The sequence below is a fragment of the Eptesicus fuscus genome, chromosome 12, assembly GCF_027574615.1.
Source record: "Eptesicus fuscus isolate TK198812 chromosome 12, DD_ASM_mEF_20220401, whole genome shotgun sequence".
NCBI lineage: Eukaryota > Metazoa > Chordata > Mammalia > Chiroptera > Vespertilionidae > Eptesicus > Eptesicus fuscus.
The window spans coordinates 29,728,727-29,745,067 of NC_072484.1; the positions used below are offsets into that span (position 1 = coordinate 29,728,727).

Below are 16,341 nucleotides of genomic sequence, written 5' to 3' on the forward strand. Positions count from 1 at the left end.
GTTATTTGGGGATATCAACTTTTAATTGTGTACATTCTAAAAGCAGTCCAGAAGGTGGACTGAGTTATATGGTTCCAACTCCTTTTCATTGAGAATAACTAAAAAAACTGGAGAAAACATTTTAAAAAGGCATTGAAAAAGCTACCAGGGAAGTGAAGAATTGTGGGGCTACGACTGGAGAGAAAAAAAAGCTCAGGATGAGCCTCGTATTGGGGATCTTCTTTCCTTTCCTCGGAGGTTTCTGCTGATTCTAAGAGAGAAATCTGATAGACTGTGCCAGATTGTGATTCCAGAAACTGGCCACATTCCCAGTTCTACACACTCTTCCAGATTCTTGCAACTCCCCTATCAAGAAGTGGAGTCATCCCCCTCTCTTTATTTTATTTTTATTATTTTAAAAATATATTTTTACTGATTTCAGAGAAGAAGGGAGAGGGAGAGAAATAGAAACATCAATGATGAGAGAGAATCATTGATCAGCTGCCTCCTGCACAACCCCCACTGGGGATTGAGCTGCAACCGACATGTGCCCTGACTGGGAATCGGACCGTGACCTCCTAGTTCATAGGTTGACACTCAATCACTGAACAATGCTGGTTGCCCCCCACCCCCTTTTAAATTGATCTCAGAGAGGAAGGGAGAGGGAGAGATAGAAATATCAATGATGATAACCATTGATCAGCAGCCTCCTGCACGGCCCCTACTAGGGATGGAGCCCACAACTGGCGCATATGCCCTGACCGGGAATCAAATCTTGACCTCCTGGTTCATAGGTTGACATTCAACAACTGAACCATGCTGGCCAGGTTCGATTTCCCTTTGAAATTGGGTGGGGTATGCCTATGTGACTGCCTCAAGAAACAGAATGTGGCAGGTGTGACTCCCAAAGCTAGGTTAGGGAAGGCAACACAGCTCTGCCTGACCCTCTTGGGACGCTGTCATGTTGGGAGGTACCGCAGGTTGTATGTGTTCTGACCAACAGCCCCAGCTAAGGTTCCAGCCAACAACCGGCTTCCGCTGCCAGACTATTACCAAGATTTCAGATGATTTCAGCCTTCAACTATCAAGTCACCTTCAACCTTTTTCTTCTAGCGGTTGCCCCAGACACTGTAGAGCAGACAAACCATCTCTGTTTTACCTGTCCAAATTCTTGACCCTCGTGTAAGTAGTAAGCATAATAAATGGTTGTTTTACAATTTGATTTATATTTACTGGGAGGATTCTCACAAATTTACATTTACAAATCAGGTGGGGGGGGGAAAATGAAAAACCTTAATGGGCCTCTCTCACTCTGTGATGAGGCTTGCCCTCCCTCTGGACTTTGGTTTCCTCCTTTGTCTTCCTTCTAGACTAAGGGAGTAACAAGAGGAAAAAGTCATGTCTTCAGTGTTGGACTGGGGCACTGGGACAGGAAGCCAAGGTGCACTGGATTGCAAACTGAAGGCTAGAAATAGGTTCACTGGAGGGACAAGAAGGCGCGCCTACTGACTGAGGACAAAACCTCCATTCCAGGTAGAGTGGAGCCAGTGTCTCGTTTGCAGTTCTTGGCAGAATTGCCAAAAGAATTCCATCCTTTTCTCTCCAGCTCAGAAACCACTCAGGAATCGTCACCACTGTTTAGTAGGCTGGGTCTCCAAAGACTCCTCCTCCAATCCCTACAATTTGCTGGCCACATGCCTCTCATTAGTCCTCCAATTCGCACTGCAGCGCAAACCCGGGCCTTGCTCAGGTTCCCCAGCTTACAAAGGGCCCAATTTTAGTTCCAGCTCTGAGTCATCCCTCCTGTTACCACAAACATCCAAGGGGAAGCTCAAAGATACCCAAATGCCCAACCTGGTTTCAAATCCATTTGGCACATATTTGCTGTTACCAAACCTCCCTGGACCTCAAATTCCTCTTCTGTAAAATGGGGTTATGTTACCTATCTCACAGGCCTGGCATGGGGAATAAATGAAATAATGGTCAAATGTTTAGCACTGTTCTTGTGTATGTGTGTGTACAATGCTTCTCAGTATGGTTCTTGATGAACTGTTGCTTAAGTTTTGTGTCATCCCTTCCCATAATCTTTCTGAGGGCTGGGAGCTTGAGAGAGCTTTCCTTGGTAACTGTACAAAGGGGCAGGTCTCTTACAAATGCAGCTCCTTCTCCAGACCCACAACCATGGAGTTTTGCTGGGTGTCTGCATGGTTCTGCCTCTAGCTTGCTGTTGCTTAGGTGGGACTGCATAAAGCACTCTACGATGTTCAACTTTATTTACAACCAGACCCCTGGCTCCCTTCCTACCCCAGCTCCTCAGCAGAGCTCTGGGGGAGAAGCTGAAGGAGAGGTGACTCTTCTGCCATGCCCAGGACCTGAGGAGACGTGCAGGAAGGGCCCCTCACTTCTTCTGGGCTTGTGCCCTGGCCCGCTGAATCTTGTCGGCTGTCACCCCATCTGTGGCTCCAGTGCAGTGGGACAATACAAGGCTCAGCTCTGCCTCATTCCGGCGCTCGATGGCCACGTCTGCAGCCTGAGCCACATCCCTATGGTTTGAGCAGGAGGGGAGACGGTGTTGGGCTGACCAAGGACACAAACCATGCCCCTCGCCAGTCCACTGGCTCAGCCACCTCGCACCCACAGGGCTCTCAGCCGACGCACCCAACAAGAAGCAAGGCCTTGACCTTCTGCTCGGGACCCACGCGGGAGGCGTACTTCTTCGCCTCATATTTGTTGTGTTGCTTCATGCAGATCTCCACAAAGGGCTTAGAGAGGAAGGGGATAAAGGGAGAAGGTAAGGCAGAGCCCCCTTGTCATCTCTTATGAGCAAAAGCCTAACTGGATACATTGTCCTTGTATATTTTATATATCCTTTAGTGTCTATAATTCCCTCACCCCTGCCCTGACACACGCCTGCAACAGGTGTGATCTCAACATTCTCAGGGCAGAAACAACCTAAATCAAAGATCTGTTAGAGCCTAGAGACCAATTATTTCCATGTATCCACTCCACCATCCGGGCTACCCTTCCACAACAGGTGTTTCCTGCCTTCTCAGGGCCTGTGTTTTCTCTCATGGCTGCCCCACCTACCTACACCTCTGAACTGCCTGCCACAGAAAACACCCGCCCCTCAAAATAGCCTCCACTGCCTGGCAGATGTGTTTTCCCTGTCCCCCTCCACCCTCCACTCAAATTGGACTTTTTCCTTGACATCTCCAGGCCGACTCAGGCCCATTCTCCTGGGTACCTGACACGTGTACACAGGAAGCACCCACTAACTATTTTCATCAGTTGAACAGATGTGCCAGTAGGTAATCAGCCTATCTTTAGACCCGGTCCTCTCCCCAGGACTATCCTCCCTGGCAGGGGGTGGAGGGAGGGCCCCTGCCTCACCAGGTAGCCAATGGGTGATTTCTTGCTCTTAGAAAACTTCTCTAGTTCCTCCCAGTCTTCCAGATCTGCCAGGGCAGTCAGCTTCAGCCACCAGAGCCTGTGGGGAAGCTGGGCTTAGAGGTGCTGTAGGAGGGACACGGATCCCAGGACCTTTTTGAAGCCTGGGCCCTCACCAACCTCTTGTCGGGGATACGGAAGTCACGTGCCAGCTGCTCTGCACGCTTGTTGTGGCCACCAAGGATGAGGGTCGTGACTGTGTCATGCAGAGACAGGTCTAGGAACTGACCCCCCAGCTCATCTTCTAGGCGTCGCTGTAGCCGTAGGAGCCGCATTTGATCCTCTGTGGCCTGGGGACACGGATAAGGCAGGATGGAGATGAGAGAAGGGCAAAGTGGGAAGACTGGGAGAAGAGGCAAGGGAGAAGAAGAGTAGGCCAAACCTTGGCTGCAAACTCATTCTTGGCCTTGTAGAAGGCGTCGGCTGCTGTCTGCAGAGCTGCTACCCGCCCCTCAATACGCTATGAAGGCAAGAAGGGAAGCCTGAGCTCACAGCTCAAGGGATCTCAGCCCTCCGCACCCAGGATACGGTTTTCTCCCTGATCCCTGTGCCAAGGGTCACCAGGACCAGCCTTACCCATTGGGTGAACCACTCTGGTGTCCCTAGTGGGAAGGCTAGCTCCTCTGGGACCAACCCTCATTCTGGCCTCATGTCTTCTCAGACTCTCCCTCGACAGTGAGGACCAGATGGGGTGAGTGCCAAATATGAGGCCTAGAAACCTGGTGAAGGAACCAGACCAACAGCCCAGCCCACAGGCCCCACCCGCTCTGTGGGCCTCAGACCTCCTCTGCAGCGTAGCTGGCTCGGATGTGGAAGCTGCCCAGCTCCTGGTGGTTGTCATCCTGATTGTAAAGGTCCTTCAGCGTCTCTAGCTCCTGGTGCTTACAGAACTGGAGCCAGGGCAGGCAATCAGTCAGTAAAAACAACTCAGGGGCTCAGGAGGCTCCAGGCCTACCGCTGCCCACTGCACACACCTGTCGGTACAAGCTCAGGGCCATGGGCTGGTTCCGAAGGGTCATGAAAAAATCTCCTCGGTTCAGCTCGTTCTTCAGGTGCAGCAACACCGTGAACACTACGGGACAATAAGGTGGGGTGGGGACTCCAGCCCAGCCCCTTGCTCAGCCCAGGGGCCCTGGCCTTGGCCTCACCCAAACCTTGCTTACCCAAGTCAGTGTCCCCACTCTCGATGGCCTTGCTCAGTGCCAGTTTGCTCCTCTTCATTTTTAGGAGAAGAGGTACCTGCTCCCCAGAGCGAGGCTCATACTCCAGAAGCTGTGAGGTGGGAAGGAAGACACAGAGAGAAGGAGCTGGCCTGGGGGGCCTTGGAAACCCATGTCAGAGCATTTAGAAAGGGCTGGGCACCCACACCTTGATAGCCAGCTCTGTGCGGCCACAGCCATAGGCCCGAGCAGCAATGTCGGAGTAGGAGACACCAGGTGTGTCCCCCAGCTTCTGGTTAATGGCCCGAGCAACATCCTCATCAGACACGTCCTTCTGTTGTACCTGCAGAGGGAGGGGGTGGTACACACACCTGGATCTCACCCTTCACCCCACCGGTCCTCAATCAGAACCTGGCCCTTCAGCCCTACACTTCATATTTCCTACACCTCACCAGGGTGTGGAAGTCCCTAAATGCTCCTGGATCCTGTGCTATATCCTCACCTTGTAGCAGGCCCAATGGGCCAGGATCCTGCTGACACCCTGCACTTCAGGAAGGCGCAAGTACTCGCATATCTGGATGGCCAGGGGGTAGAGCCTCCGCAACACAAGCCTGGCAAGGGTACAGGGGTGAGGTGGGGTAGAGAGAGAGCACGGAGTGGCCACAGTCTGTAACTTGGACCTCCCAGATCCCAAAGCAATGGGCCAGGTGCAGTGTCCACAAGAGCTCACCAGGGGCTGTAATGCTTGCCCACTTAGCACCCTCCTCCCACATCCTTGGGCTTACTGTACCTGTCTAGCAGCACCTGGATGGTGAGCTGCTTGTATCTGCATTTTACTTGGTTAAGGATCCAGCTGGTAAATAAGCCTTATTTGCTAAAGACCTTCAGGCAGTATCTCTTCCACCTGTATCCCTGGCAACCCTCCCTCCACCCCCACCCTGCCACCCCTGGCTGTGAACACCCTTCTAGCAGGCTTGTGGATACTGGCTATAGGTGAGGGGGATCCCGATGTGATAGTCCCGAATGGCATTGAGCACACGCAGGTCCTGACACATACGCACGAAGCCATCAGGTGGAAATCTGTCGAGGAAACACTTTCCAAAGGAAGCAGCCTTCGGAGAAGAACCAGAGGACAATAGAAGTGAGCTCTCCTCACACAGCCCAATCCTGCCCAGTGCCCCTCCCACTAGCCCTGTAGCCCAAGCCAACCCTGAGCAGACTCTTCTGCATGTCTGGCCGGTGCTCATGTCCCGCAGCCTCAATGCACTGCTGCACAGCCTGGGTCAGCTGCCCCAGCTCCTGGATCTCCCGCAGGTACTCATCCGCTTTCTGGCTCTCTTTCTGGGGGAAGTGGGGATGCCAGGATAGAGCATCATGATGGAGAATACTCCCACATCTGGCCCCTAGTCCCTCTGGAATGTGGTTCAAATGAGCTGCAGAGGCTAGAGCCCAAGCTACCTCAGCCCACTCAGTCCACCAAGGTGTTCAGTATTCCCCACAATTGCCTGTGAGAGGCCCTGGGACCTCTTTAAAAAAAAAAAAAAAAATAAATATAATATATATAATACATATACACACACACACACACACACACACACACACACACATACATATGATTTCAGAGAGGAAGGGAGAGGGAGAGAGAGATGGAAACATCCTGCACATCCCCTACTGGGGATCAAGCCTGCAACCTGGGCATGTGCCCGTGACCGGATTTGAACCTGGGACTCCAGTCCGCAGGCTGACGCTCTAGCCACTGAGCCAAACCAGTTAGGGTGGCCCTGAGACCTCTTGATAGTAGCCCTGACTTGTGCCTGGGCTGGGGATAGTGGGGCCTCCCTGCCCCTCCCTATTACCACATGGAGAACCCCATGTCACTTTAGTCCACCTGAGCTGGCCCTCTCCAGCCCAGTCTAGTGCCCTGCCTGGACCCCTTCACAGGTGGCACCTGGCTGTGCCCTCCCATGCCCAGGAAGGAAAGCATCTTGGGGCCGAGGGAGAGGCCCAGGGCTTTACCTCATATTCCTTCTGGGCCTCTAATAGCAGTGCTCCGGGGGCCATTGAGGCAATTTTGAAGATCTCCTCGCTGGCCACTGGGGAAGGGATATGGTGAGTGTAGGAGGCAGGCAGGGACCCTCCGCTCTCCCTCAATGCTCTAATCCTGTCTGGAGCACTGCCCCACAGCAGTGGTGCCAAGGTGCCCCCGCCCCAGGTCTTACGGTGCCTTTGTGAGGGCCTCACCTGGAACCTCATGTAGGAACTCATGGGTGCTGCGGGAGAAGATGCGGACCCCATCCAGCTCAGGTACCAGGTAGGAGTCCTCATCCAGCACAAACCTGAGCTTGGTCAAGGTTCCTAAAATGGGACGGGACAGATGACCCCCCTTCCCCTCGCCTCTCCCATCCCCACAGGTAGCCCTCCAAGGATACTGGATGCTCTCAGGTGCATCACCCACCACCATCAGCCGCTTCTCCCAGGCCACCACAACAGCCCTCTCCTTGCTACGAGGACGGCTGCACCTGTGGGCAGCACCACACATACATGTTTGAGACATACACCGGACACCAGGCCCTCAGCCAAGTCTCTCACATCACTGCTTATGTCACTTTGCCTTGGGATAGTCCTGTGCATGCTTCCTGCTCCTTATCCCATCCTCTGCTTGACTTGAGTGCTTCCCTTTCACCCTGTGCTGTCAGCTCCAGCTGAGGCCCACAGCGGGCAGGGGTTCCCCTCAAGTGTGCACTGGCAGAGAAGATATGATGCAAGCTCCACTTGGCGTGGCCAGTAGACAGGATGAACCAAAGTGTCCCAGGAAACAATGCTATGTCCACCCTCACCCCCAGCATAAGACTCCCATCCTCACCAGACCATCTGCTTCGGGGGGGCCCGGATGTTGCAGTTGAACTCGCAGAGTTTTTCCTGAAAGGATGCAGGGAATGTCATGGTCCTGTCCAAGCACTCAAGTTAAAAAGCCCCTTCTCTACCCGAATCCCTGGACAAGGCAAAGCGCCCCTGTGTTTTCCCAGGATCAAACCTTGAGTGAAGCTGTCCCCATCCAGATATAACCCGTGTCTGTGAAGAGTGCCAGGTGTCGGTAGGTGAAAGAAACAGCCATCTGCAGGAAGCTGCTCACTCCTGGGGCCAGGCCAGGGGGTGTCTGAAGCAGGGCCAGGGAGGACACCCAAAGATACTAACTTCTCAGCGCCTCCTCCCGGCCTCCCCCAACCCTTCCATTTCACTCCCATTTCACAGGCCCTCACCACGGTGGAGCAGGCTGCATGGTCCAGGAGGTAAAGATCGGGCCCCACAGCCAGAAGAATGTGTGCCACTCGGTCCTGGCACAGTGTGGTCCAGCACGAGGGTGCGCTCTGCAAACCTGTGGTCAGGCAAGAGGACAATCCCAGGATGACCAGAGCCCAAAGCTTCTGCCTCTGTGGGTCCCGCAGTCTGGAAGCACATCTGTGGGCACTGAATGATTGTCTCAGGGGTGTCGGCACTCACCTGGCACTTCTGGCATTCGGCGGAGTTTGAGGTCACCCACATTGGCACTGAGGGTGAAGCGGTGGGCCCCTGTGAGGATGGCCACTCCGGAACCAAACTCAGTATGGAAGATTCGAGCATCTAGAACCCGATTCTGGAGCACCTCCTTGAGAGAGGGACAAGTGGAGAGGGACCTTGAAAAAAATCACAGGGTCACAGACTCCATCCCTTTTCCCCACTTCCTGTGGCCCCTACATTGCCCATACTGAAGTGTCTCCGGAAGTCCCCGTGAAGCCCATAAACCAGTACTACACCATCTTCCTGCACGCAGAGGAGCTCCTCTTCAGCTGACCAGCCCAGGGACACCACTGGCCCACTCTTCCACTGTAGAGGAGAAGTTCATGAGACTATCTTGGGGCGCAGAAGCGCTGCCTAGCCCCCAGCCCCAAGGCAGGCCAAAGGCGCTCACCAGCAGACTGGCCAGAGGCATGCCAGAAGCAGAGTAGATGTCAAGTACCGGCCGTACACTCGCAGCCTTCTCCTTCCGCCAGGGGTTCCTCAGCAGTGCTGCAGTTGGAGAAGAGACCTCCTGTCCTAGTTCACTAGTCCCAGCCCATGGGAAGCAGGCCTCACGAGAACCAGAATTAAAAGCATCTCAATTTGGGGGGAGGGTGGCATATGCCAGTGAGAACCCAACAATAAGACCCCTAGGGATCAAGGACCTTGAGTTCATCCCATGGTCCCAGAGCATGTGAGGCAGAGGGGTGACTTACCAATGGGGCCTCCATAAGGCGCAGCAGCCACCAGGCAGTCCCTGAGTTCCTCCTTCAGGTCCCAGTCCATGCTGTACAGCTCATATTTCCTGCCCACAGAAAGGTGAACAGAAATTAGGCTTCTCGTGCCCAGGCATCTGGATGAAGTGAGCCCCAGAGGAACCCCTAAAGCCTCCATTTTTTTCTCCACAGGAAACTTGAGGGCCCTCCAGGGGCGGGGAGGGAAGGTGATGACTAGAAACAATATGCATGCAGCATGGAAGATGGGGTTCTTGGGCAAGTATACATGATGGCAGGAGTTCCTGGGACAGGCAGGCTGTGTGGCCAATATCCAGGGCACAAACTGAGATAGGACTAGGGTGGGTGGCAGGCTTGAGTCTATATTAGCAGGAAATAAAACCCTGCTAGAGGGTCTCTGAGGGTGGAGAGATTATTATTTTTTAAGAATAGTTTATTGATTTTTTATTTTTTTAGTTTATTGATTTTTAAAGAGAAAGGAAGAGGGAGGGAGAGTGGGAAACATCAATATGGGAGCACAACATCAATAAGCTGCCCCCTGTATGACCCCCTACTGAGGATTGAGCCCAGGAGCCCATAAGCCCGCAATCAGGGCTTGTGCCCTTGACAGGGAATCGAACCGGTAACCTCTTAGTGCATGGGACGACGCCCAACCAACTGAGCCACACTGACCAGGGATATTTCTGGTTCGTCACACTGAGTCAGGTCATGGGCTTTATACCTGGGGGTCCAGCTCAACACTAGTTAATAAAGAACTCCGTTTCAGAAGTACTGAGTTGGCAGTGCCGGAAAGAAACCCAAGAGGAGCTCTTCAGTCCGTCCAGAGCTGGGGAGAATCCTGGGTTAGAGATGTCAATCTGTGAATGCTTGGCTTACAATAGGAAACTGAAATCACAAGCCAGCACAAGATGACTGCAATCTGAGATGTGTGAGGAGAGTGTGTGCCGCATGAGAAGACAAAGTAGGAGGGGAGAAGGGAACAGAGGAGTAGGCACTATTCCAGGATGTCAAGAAAAAAACGGTGGTTAAGGAGAGTGCTTTGGAGGTATCATTTCAGGAGCCTTCCCATTAAAGATCAGAAAGATGCTCACCATTACCTTCTTTCTATTTCACATTCTTCTTGGGGTTCTAGCCAAAATCATTTAAGAAAAAAAACAGAGAAGTTCCTATTTTGGAAAAGGAGATTGCTACTATTTACAAATAATGTGATTGTTTACTTAGAAAATCCAAACCAGTCTATGGAACAATGAATAAAAGAGCTCAGTTGAGTGAGCAATGGAAGTAAATATATTTTCTTTTTTATATATTATTATTGAAAAAAATTTTTTCTTAAGAGAGAGAGGAAGGGAGAGGGATAGAGAGATAGAAACATCGATAGAAGAGGAACATCATCAATCGGCTTCCTCCTGCTCGCCTCCTACTGGGGATCAAGCCTGAAACCGAGCATGTGCCCTGACTGGGAATCGAACCAGTGATCTCATGGTTCCTGGGTCGACACTCAACTGCTGAGCCACACCAGCTGGACAGAAGTCAATATATTTTCTACACCAATCAACTGTCTATATACTATAGCAAAAACCAATTAGAAACATAACTTTAAAAACATCCGATCATGACAGCAATAAAACTATAAGGTACCCCAAAATAAACATTTTTGCAATCATATCAAAATTTACTCAAGGATATAGAAGACAGAAAAATATTCCAAAATGATCTATAAATGCACAAGAATTCCAATAAAAATCATCCCCAATGTTTGGGGGGAAGGGAAGCACAAACTGATTCCACAGTTTGTCTGGGGGAGAAAAGGTATCTGAAAAAGTAAATACTAGAAGATATTTAGAAACATTTGAAAATATGAGAACACATGTATATTAGATATCACGTATCTTCTATAATAATAAAAGCGTTATATGCTAATGAGATCGGATGTCCTTCCGGACGAAGCTGGGGCTGCGAGGGAAGCCCGGGTTCCGGGTGCCAGAGGGAAGGCGGTGCTGGCAGCCAGGGGAAGGAAGGTGCCTCGGGCCTCTAGTACTATATAAAACTAAAGTTAATTACAACTTGTTTTGGCACAGGAATAAGCAAATAGATCAATAGAAGAGAGCAGAATCCAGGAAAAGACCTGAGAATTGAACATGTAATAAAAATGGCATTTCAAATAGGTGCAAACTGATACTTGAAATGAGGCAATGGCCCATACAGGAAGAATCACAGTAAACACTATTTCATTACTCAATCTCTACAATAAAATATTTTCCAGATGGAATTCAAAATTTAAATGTTAAGCCACAATGCAAAAGACCAACAAATAAAAACTAAGAACTTCTGTATACTTCTATGCAAAAAGGGGTAAAAACAACACATTTGCTTACATTTGAAAAAAAGAAACTTTGGTAAGATTTACAAGAATCTAGTAACAATGGTTACTTGTAGGTGAGGGATGGAATTACTAGTTGAATAAGAGCAGGGATAGGAATGAGACTTTGAGTTTTTAAACATTAACAGTTCTTTGGTTTTTAAGAAAGTTTTTTTTTTTTAATTTACTGATTTGAGAGAGCAACATCGATTTGTTGTTCCACTTATTTATGTATTCATTGGTTAATTCTTTTTTTAAAATCCTCATCCAAGAAGTGAGGATATTTTTTTCATTGATTTTTAGAGAGAGTGGAGAGTGGGAGGGGGTGGGGGGGGGGAGAGAAAGAAACATGGATGTGAGAGAGACACATTTATTGGTTGCCTCCTGCACATGCCCCGATGGGGGTTGGGGGAGTGGGGGACAGGACTCAAACCTGCAACCCAGGTATGCGCTCCTAATCGGAATCTAACCCAAGAGACCCTCTGGTGTGAAGGCCCATGCTCTAACCACTGACCCATGCTGGGCAGGGCCATTAGCTGATTCTTATATGTGCCCTGACCAGGGATTGAACCCACAACCTTGGCGTACTAGGCCGACGCTCTAACCAACTGAGCTACCTGGCCAGGGCCAATACTTATTTGTTAAGATAATTAACATTAAAAAACTTTTATACATTAAAAAAATCCATTAAAATAAAGCAGGAAGACAAACTATGGAGAGGGGGGAAATGTTTGTGATACACATGAAGAGATATTTTCTTAAAAAATACAAAAGGCTCTAATTAATTTTATTTTCTTTATTTTTTATTAAATTTATTGGGGTGACATTGATTAACAAAATGACACAGGTTTTAGGTTTCAGGTAAATTCTACAACACATCATCTGTATATTGTATTATGTTTATCACCCAAGTCAAATTTCCTTCCATCACCATTTATCTTCTCTTTACCTTCTAATTAACTTTTAAAAATGAAAATAAAACTAAAGTAGAAAGCTAGTCAAAAGCCATATCATACTATTTTATGTGAAAACACTTTTCAAACTACAGATAAAAATCTTAAAAAAATATAATCTAATATTTTTGTAATGTGAATTATGGAAAAGTCTTAGAGCAAGACACAAAACCCAGAAATTAACAAGGAACAGAATTTATTACATAAAATAGCTATTCAACTTTTAAATGTGTACATCCTCTGACTTACCAGTTTCCTTCCAAGAGTCTAACTTAGAAAACTACTTGTACAAGTGCACAAAGGTATGAATTCACTGCAGCACTATTTTAAATAGTTTCAGAAAATCCTGGAAAAACCTTCTTAAATGTCCATCAAAACAGGACTGGTTAAATAAACTATGGTATGCCCAATATCATGTGGCCATTAATAAGGTGGCTCTGACCCTAGTCGATGTTTTCAGTGGTTGGAGCATCAGTCCGAGCACCAAAGGGTCTTGGGTTCAATTCCTGGTCAAGAGCACGTACCTGGGTTACAGATTCAACCCCTGGCCCTGGTCAAGGCACGTGTGGGACACAACCAATCGATGTATCTCTCTCACATTGATGTTTCTCTCTCTTTCTCTCCCCACTTTCTCTCTCTCCCTTCTACTCTTTCTAAAAAGTAATGAAAAAAATATCCTCAAGGTGACTGAGGGTACTAACATGAAATTATCTCTAAGACATTGTTAAATAAAAAATGTAAGCTGCTGCTCAATATGAACTCATCCTACCTTATAATAGAGAAACATGCAAATTGACCGCACCTCCGCTATGCCCATGATTGGGCCTGCGAGAGGCTGGGGGCGGGACTCCAGGCGGCCTATCCGGCCGTTGAGAAGACCAAGATGGCGGCGCCCAATCCTCTTAGTTCCGGGGGTCCCGGGGCGATCGCCACCCTAGGGGGGCGTGGTCGGGCTGAGCCTGCCGCTCCCGAGGGTCCCAGGGGCGATCACCACCCTGGGGGGGCGTGGCCGGCCGAGCCAGCGCTTCCCAGGGGTCCCGGGGGCGATCGCCGCCCTGGGGGGCGTGGCCGGGCCGAGCCAGGCGCTTCTTGGGGGTCCCGGGGACGATCGCCACCCTGGGGTGGCGTGGCCGGGCCGAGCCAGGCACTTCCCGGGGGTCCCGGGGGGGATCACCACCCTGGGGGGGCGTGGGCGGGCCCAGCCAGGCGCTCCCGTGGGTCCCGGGGGCGATTGCCAACCTGGGGAGGCGTGTCCGGCCCCAGCCAGCCATTCCCGGGGGTCCCTGGGGAGATCGGCACCCTGGGGAGGTGAGGCGGGACTCGCCCATCCGCTCCCAGGGTCCCTGGGAACATTGCAGGCATGTGGTTGCTGAGACCCAGACCAGGCCTCTGGCCACAGATTCATAGCTTTGCGGAGACCTAGGGCAGGGATCTGCCTCATCTGCAGAGAGACAGAGGTTCTGCAGTGCCCCCAAGACGTGGGTGGGCCCAGACAGGGATCAAGGGGCATGGAAGGACTCCTGGCAGAGAGGCAAGGACCCTCACCCCTGAGGCAGGGGTTGAGGGGTGGAGCCACCTCAGTGAAGGGGTGCTGCACTGCAGGGTACTGGACTGACTGACATGATTCAGAGAAGCTCCCAGTGCTAATGGGCCTCGCTCAGGCAGCCTTCACCCTTCAGAGGCAGTGACTACTGCTCCTGCCTTGACCCAAAAGCAAGCTCGCTACACCCTGCCCCATGGCAGAGCATGCCTAGGCAGTGAGTGGGAAGCCTTCCACCTGCTTCGGAGAAGGGGGGGCAGTAAAGAATGGGGGGAGAGGAAAGAATGTGGAGCATCCACAATGAAGAGGTGCTTGAGAAAGAGGCTGGGAAGCCTGACTGGAAGGTTTGTTCTGTTTGCTGGGCCGCTGCCCCTTAGGAAGCGCAAAGAGCATGGCTCTGAGGGCTTCCTGTGTGCTGAGTCAAGTTCCACAGCCAACTGGAATTGGCCTCAGTTTCCTGGTCTGTAAAATGGATGAAGCGTGTCCCAGTGCCTTCACTGAGCTTTGATGGCCAATTGAGATACTATATAAAGAAAATGAGGGAAGAAGTGAGAAAGAAAAGGAAGGACAAGAAATACAAAAGAAAGACTGAACCCATTGTCACTTAAATAGGGAATATAGTCAGTAGTGTTGTAATGATGGTATGATGCCAGGTGGGTACTAGAAATATGGGGGAACACTTTGTAAAGTATATGATTGTCTAACCACTATTCTGTAACTAATATAAAACCTGAAACCAATACAAAATAATGTTGAATGTTAAGAAATGAAAATTGGAGTGAAATTTTTATAAATTTCAAAGTTTAAATAAAAGCTGTAAAGGAAGAAAGGGGAGAATAAAAAGTGTTTTTCATTTTGCCACTTCATTAAAAAGACAGTTGTCTTTATGTGGTGCTTTTATACTTTTCTAAGTCATTATCTCATTTTAATTTCCGGGCAACTTAAAGACAAGATAAGTATTCCCTCCACTATTCAAAGAAAGGAAATCCTGGTGTCTGGTCCTAATGATTCAATCGTCAAGCCCTTATTGTAAAGCAGGGTTAGTAAAATTTTCTGTGCAGGGTCATATCTATACTAATAAAAGCCTTGGGGGTGATCAGGCCAGCAGCAGAGGGTATTTGGGGGCAATCAGGCCAGCAAGGAAGCAGTTAGGGGGCAATCAGGCAGGTAGGTGAGCGGTTAGGAGCCAGTGGTCCCGGATTGTGAGAGGGATGTCCAACTGCAGGATTAGGCCCGATTCCACCGGGCCTAATCCTGCAGTTGGACATCCCCCGAGGGGTCCCATATTAGAGAGGGTGCAAGCTGGGCTGAGGGACACCCTCCCCAGTGCACGAATTTCGTGCACCGGGCCTCTAGTTTATGTAATAAAAACTGAGCACATATATTTTTCTTAAATGAAAAGGAAGCCCACTGCTTGGGAGAATATATTTGCCAAAGATACTATTTTTATTGATTTCAGAGAGGAAGGGAGAGGGAGAGAAATAGAAACATCAATGATGAGAGAGAATCATTGATTAGCTGCCTCCTTCACGCCCCACACTGGGGATCGAGCCTGCAACCCGGCCACGTGCCCTGACCAGGAATTGAACTGTGACCTCCTGGTTCATGGGTCGACACTCAACCACTGAGCGGCACTGACCAGGCTGAGCGTGTGTGTGTGTGTGTGTGTGTGTGTGTGTATATATATATATACATATATACACACACACATACATACATACTAGTGACTCAGTGCACAACATTTGTGCACATTAAAAGGGGATTAATTAGAGGAAATAATTTAATATTTCTATTTGCCCTTTCTCTATAATAGAATTGTCAGAGATGAAAGAAAATTAGTAAAATGTATATGAAAACCTTCCTCCCGTCAGAGTCTGGGGCACACCACGGGACTCAGAGTCAAGTCCCCGCCCACCCACATGCACCTCAAAATCGCGTGAGACCCAGACCCGGCCGCACCCCCCACCCCAATTGGGCTAGATCCAGACCCAGCCAGTCCCACCCTTGTCAAGTCCTGCCGGGCATGGGGCGTGGCCTGAGGTCCCCCAGCCCAGACCCGGGTGGGGGGTGTGCCTTGAGGTCTTCCATCAAGCCCCGCCAGGTGGGGGACATGGCCTGAGATCCCGTCAAGCCCCATTGGGTGGGGGGCATGGCCTGAGGTCCCCCATCAAGCCCCGCCAGGCAGGGGGAGGGGGGCACAGCCTCAGGTCTCCCGTAAAGCCCGGCTGGATGGGGACGCTCCCTGAGTTCCCCTGACCCAGGGACGCAGCCTGAGTTCCCCTGATGCAGCCTAAGTTCCCCTCTCCCGTAAAGCCCCGCTGGGTGGGGACGCAGCCTGAGTTCCCCTGACGCACCTTGAAGTCCCCCTGTCAAGCCCTGCCGGGCGGGGGCGTGCGGTCTGAGGTCCCCCGGCCTGGTGCCGTGGTGGGGGGTGTGGCCTGAAGTCCCCTGTCAAGCCCTGCCGGGCGGGGGCGTGCGGTCTGAGGTCCCCCGGCCTGGTGCCGTGGTGGGGGGTGTGGCCTGAAGTCCCCTGTCAAGCCCCACCTGGTGGGGGGCGCGGCCTGAGGACCCTGGCCAGGCACTGGGGTGGGGGGTGCGGCCTGAGGTCCCCCAGCCTGACGCCAGGGCAGGG

General features: G+C 50.8%; 1 protein-coding gene across 4 annotated transcripts in view; it reads right to left on the minus strand.

The window, feature by feature from the left end:
- Positions 1-422: 422 nt before the first annotated feature.
- VPS16 (VPS16 core subunit of CORVET and HOPS complexes) overlaps positions 423-16,341 on the minus strand; it is a 29,544-nt gene continuing 13,625 nt past the window's right edge. Inside the window, exons 2-25 of one of the 4 annotated variants that reach the window (XM_054723716.1) lie at positions 8,840-8,928; positions 8,536-8,633; positions 8,322-8,450; positions 8,088-8,232; positions 7,847-7,962; positions 7,621-7,743; positions 7,450-7,505; positions 7,016-7,105; positions 6,828-6,922; positions 6,603-6,679; positions 5,796-5,927; positions 5,571-5,698; positions 5,377-5,412; positions 5,089-5,197; positions 4,795-4,929; positions 4,590-4,698; positions 4,401-4,498; positions 4,209-4,316; positions 3,809-3,886; positions 3,547-3,716; positions 3,370-3,466; positions 2,638-2,741; positions 2,382-2,522; positions 423-1,345 (exon numbers count right to left, since the gene is read on the minus strand). In XM_054723716.1, coding sequence (XP_054579691.1) covers positions 1,273-1,345; positions 2,382-2,522; positions 2,638-2,741; positions 3,370-3,466; positions 3,547-3,716; positions 3,809-3,886; positions 4,209-4,316; positions 4,401-4,498; positions 4,590-4,698; positions 4,795-4,929; positions 5,089-5,197; positions 5,377-5,412; positions 5,571-5,698; positions 5,796-5,927; positions 6,603-6,679; positions 6,828-6,922; positions 7,016-7,105; positions 7,450-7,505; positions 7,621-7,743; positions 7,847-7,962; positions 8,088-8,232; positions 8,322-8,450; positions 8,536-8,633; positions 8,840-8,928 — 2,536 coding nt within the window. In that variant the 3' untranslated portion in view covers positions 423-1,272. Of the gene's footprint in view, positions 2,523-2,637; positions 2,742-3,369; positions 3,467-3,546; positions 3,717-3,808; positions 3,887-4,208; positions 4,317-4,400; positions 4,499-4,589; positions 4,699-4,794; positions 4,930-5,088; positions 5,198-5,376; positions 5,413-5,570; positions 5,699-5,795; positions 5,928-6,602; positions 6,680-6,827; positions 6,923-7,015; positions 7,106-7,449; positions 7,506-7,620; positions 7,744-7,846; positions 7,963-8,087; positions 8,233-8,321; positions 8,451-8,535; positions 8,634-8,839; positions 8,929-16,341 lie in introns of all 4 variants that reach the window. The other 3 variants (XM_054723717.1, XM_008141018.3, XM_054723718.1) reach the window with 3 other exon arrangements.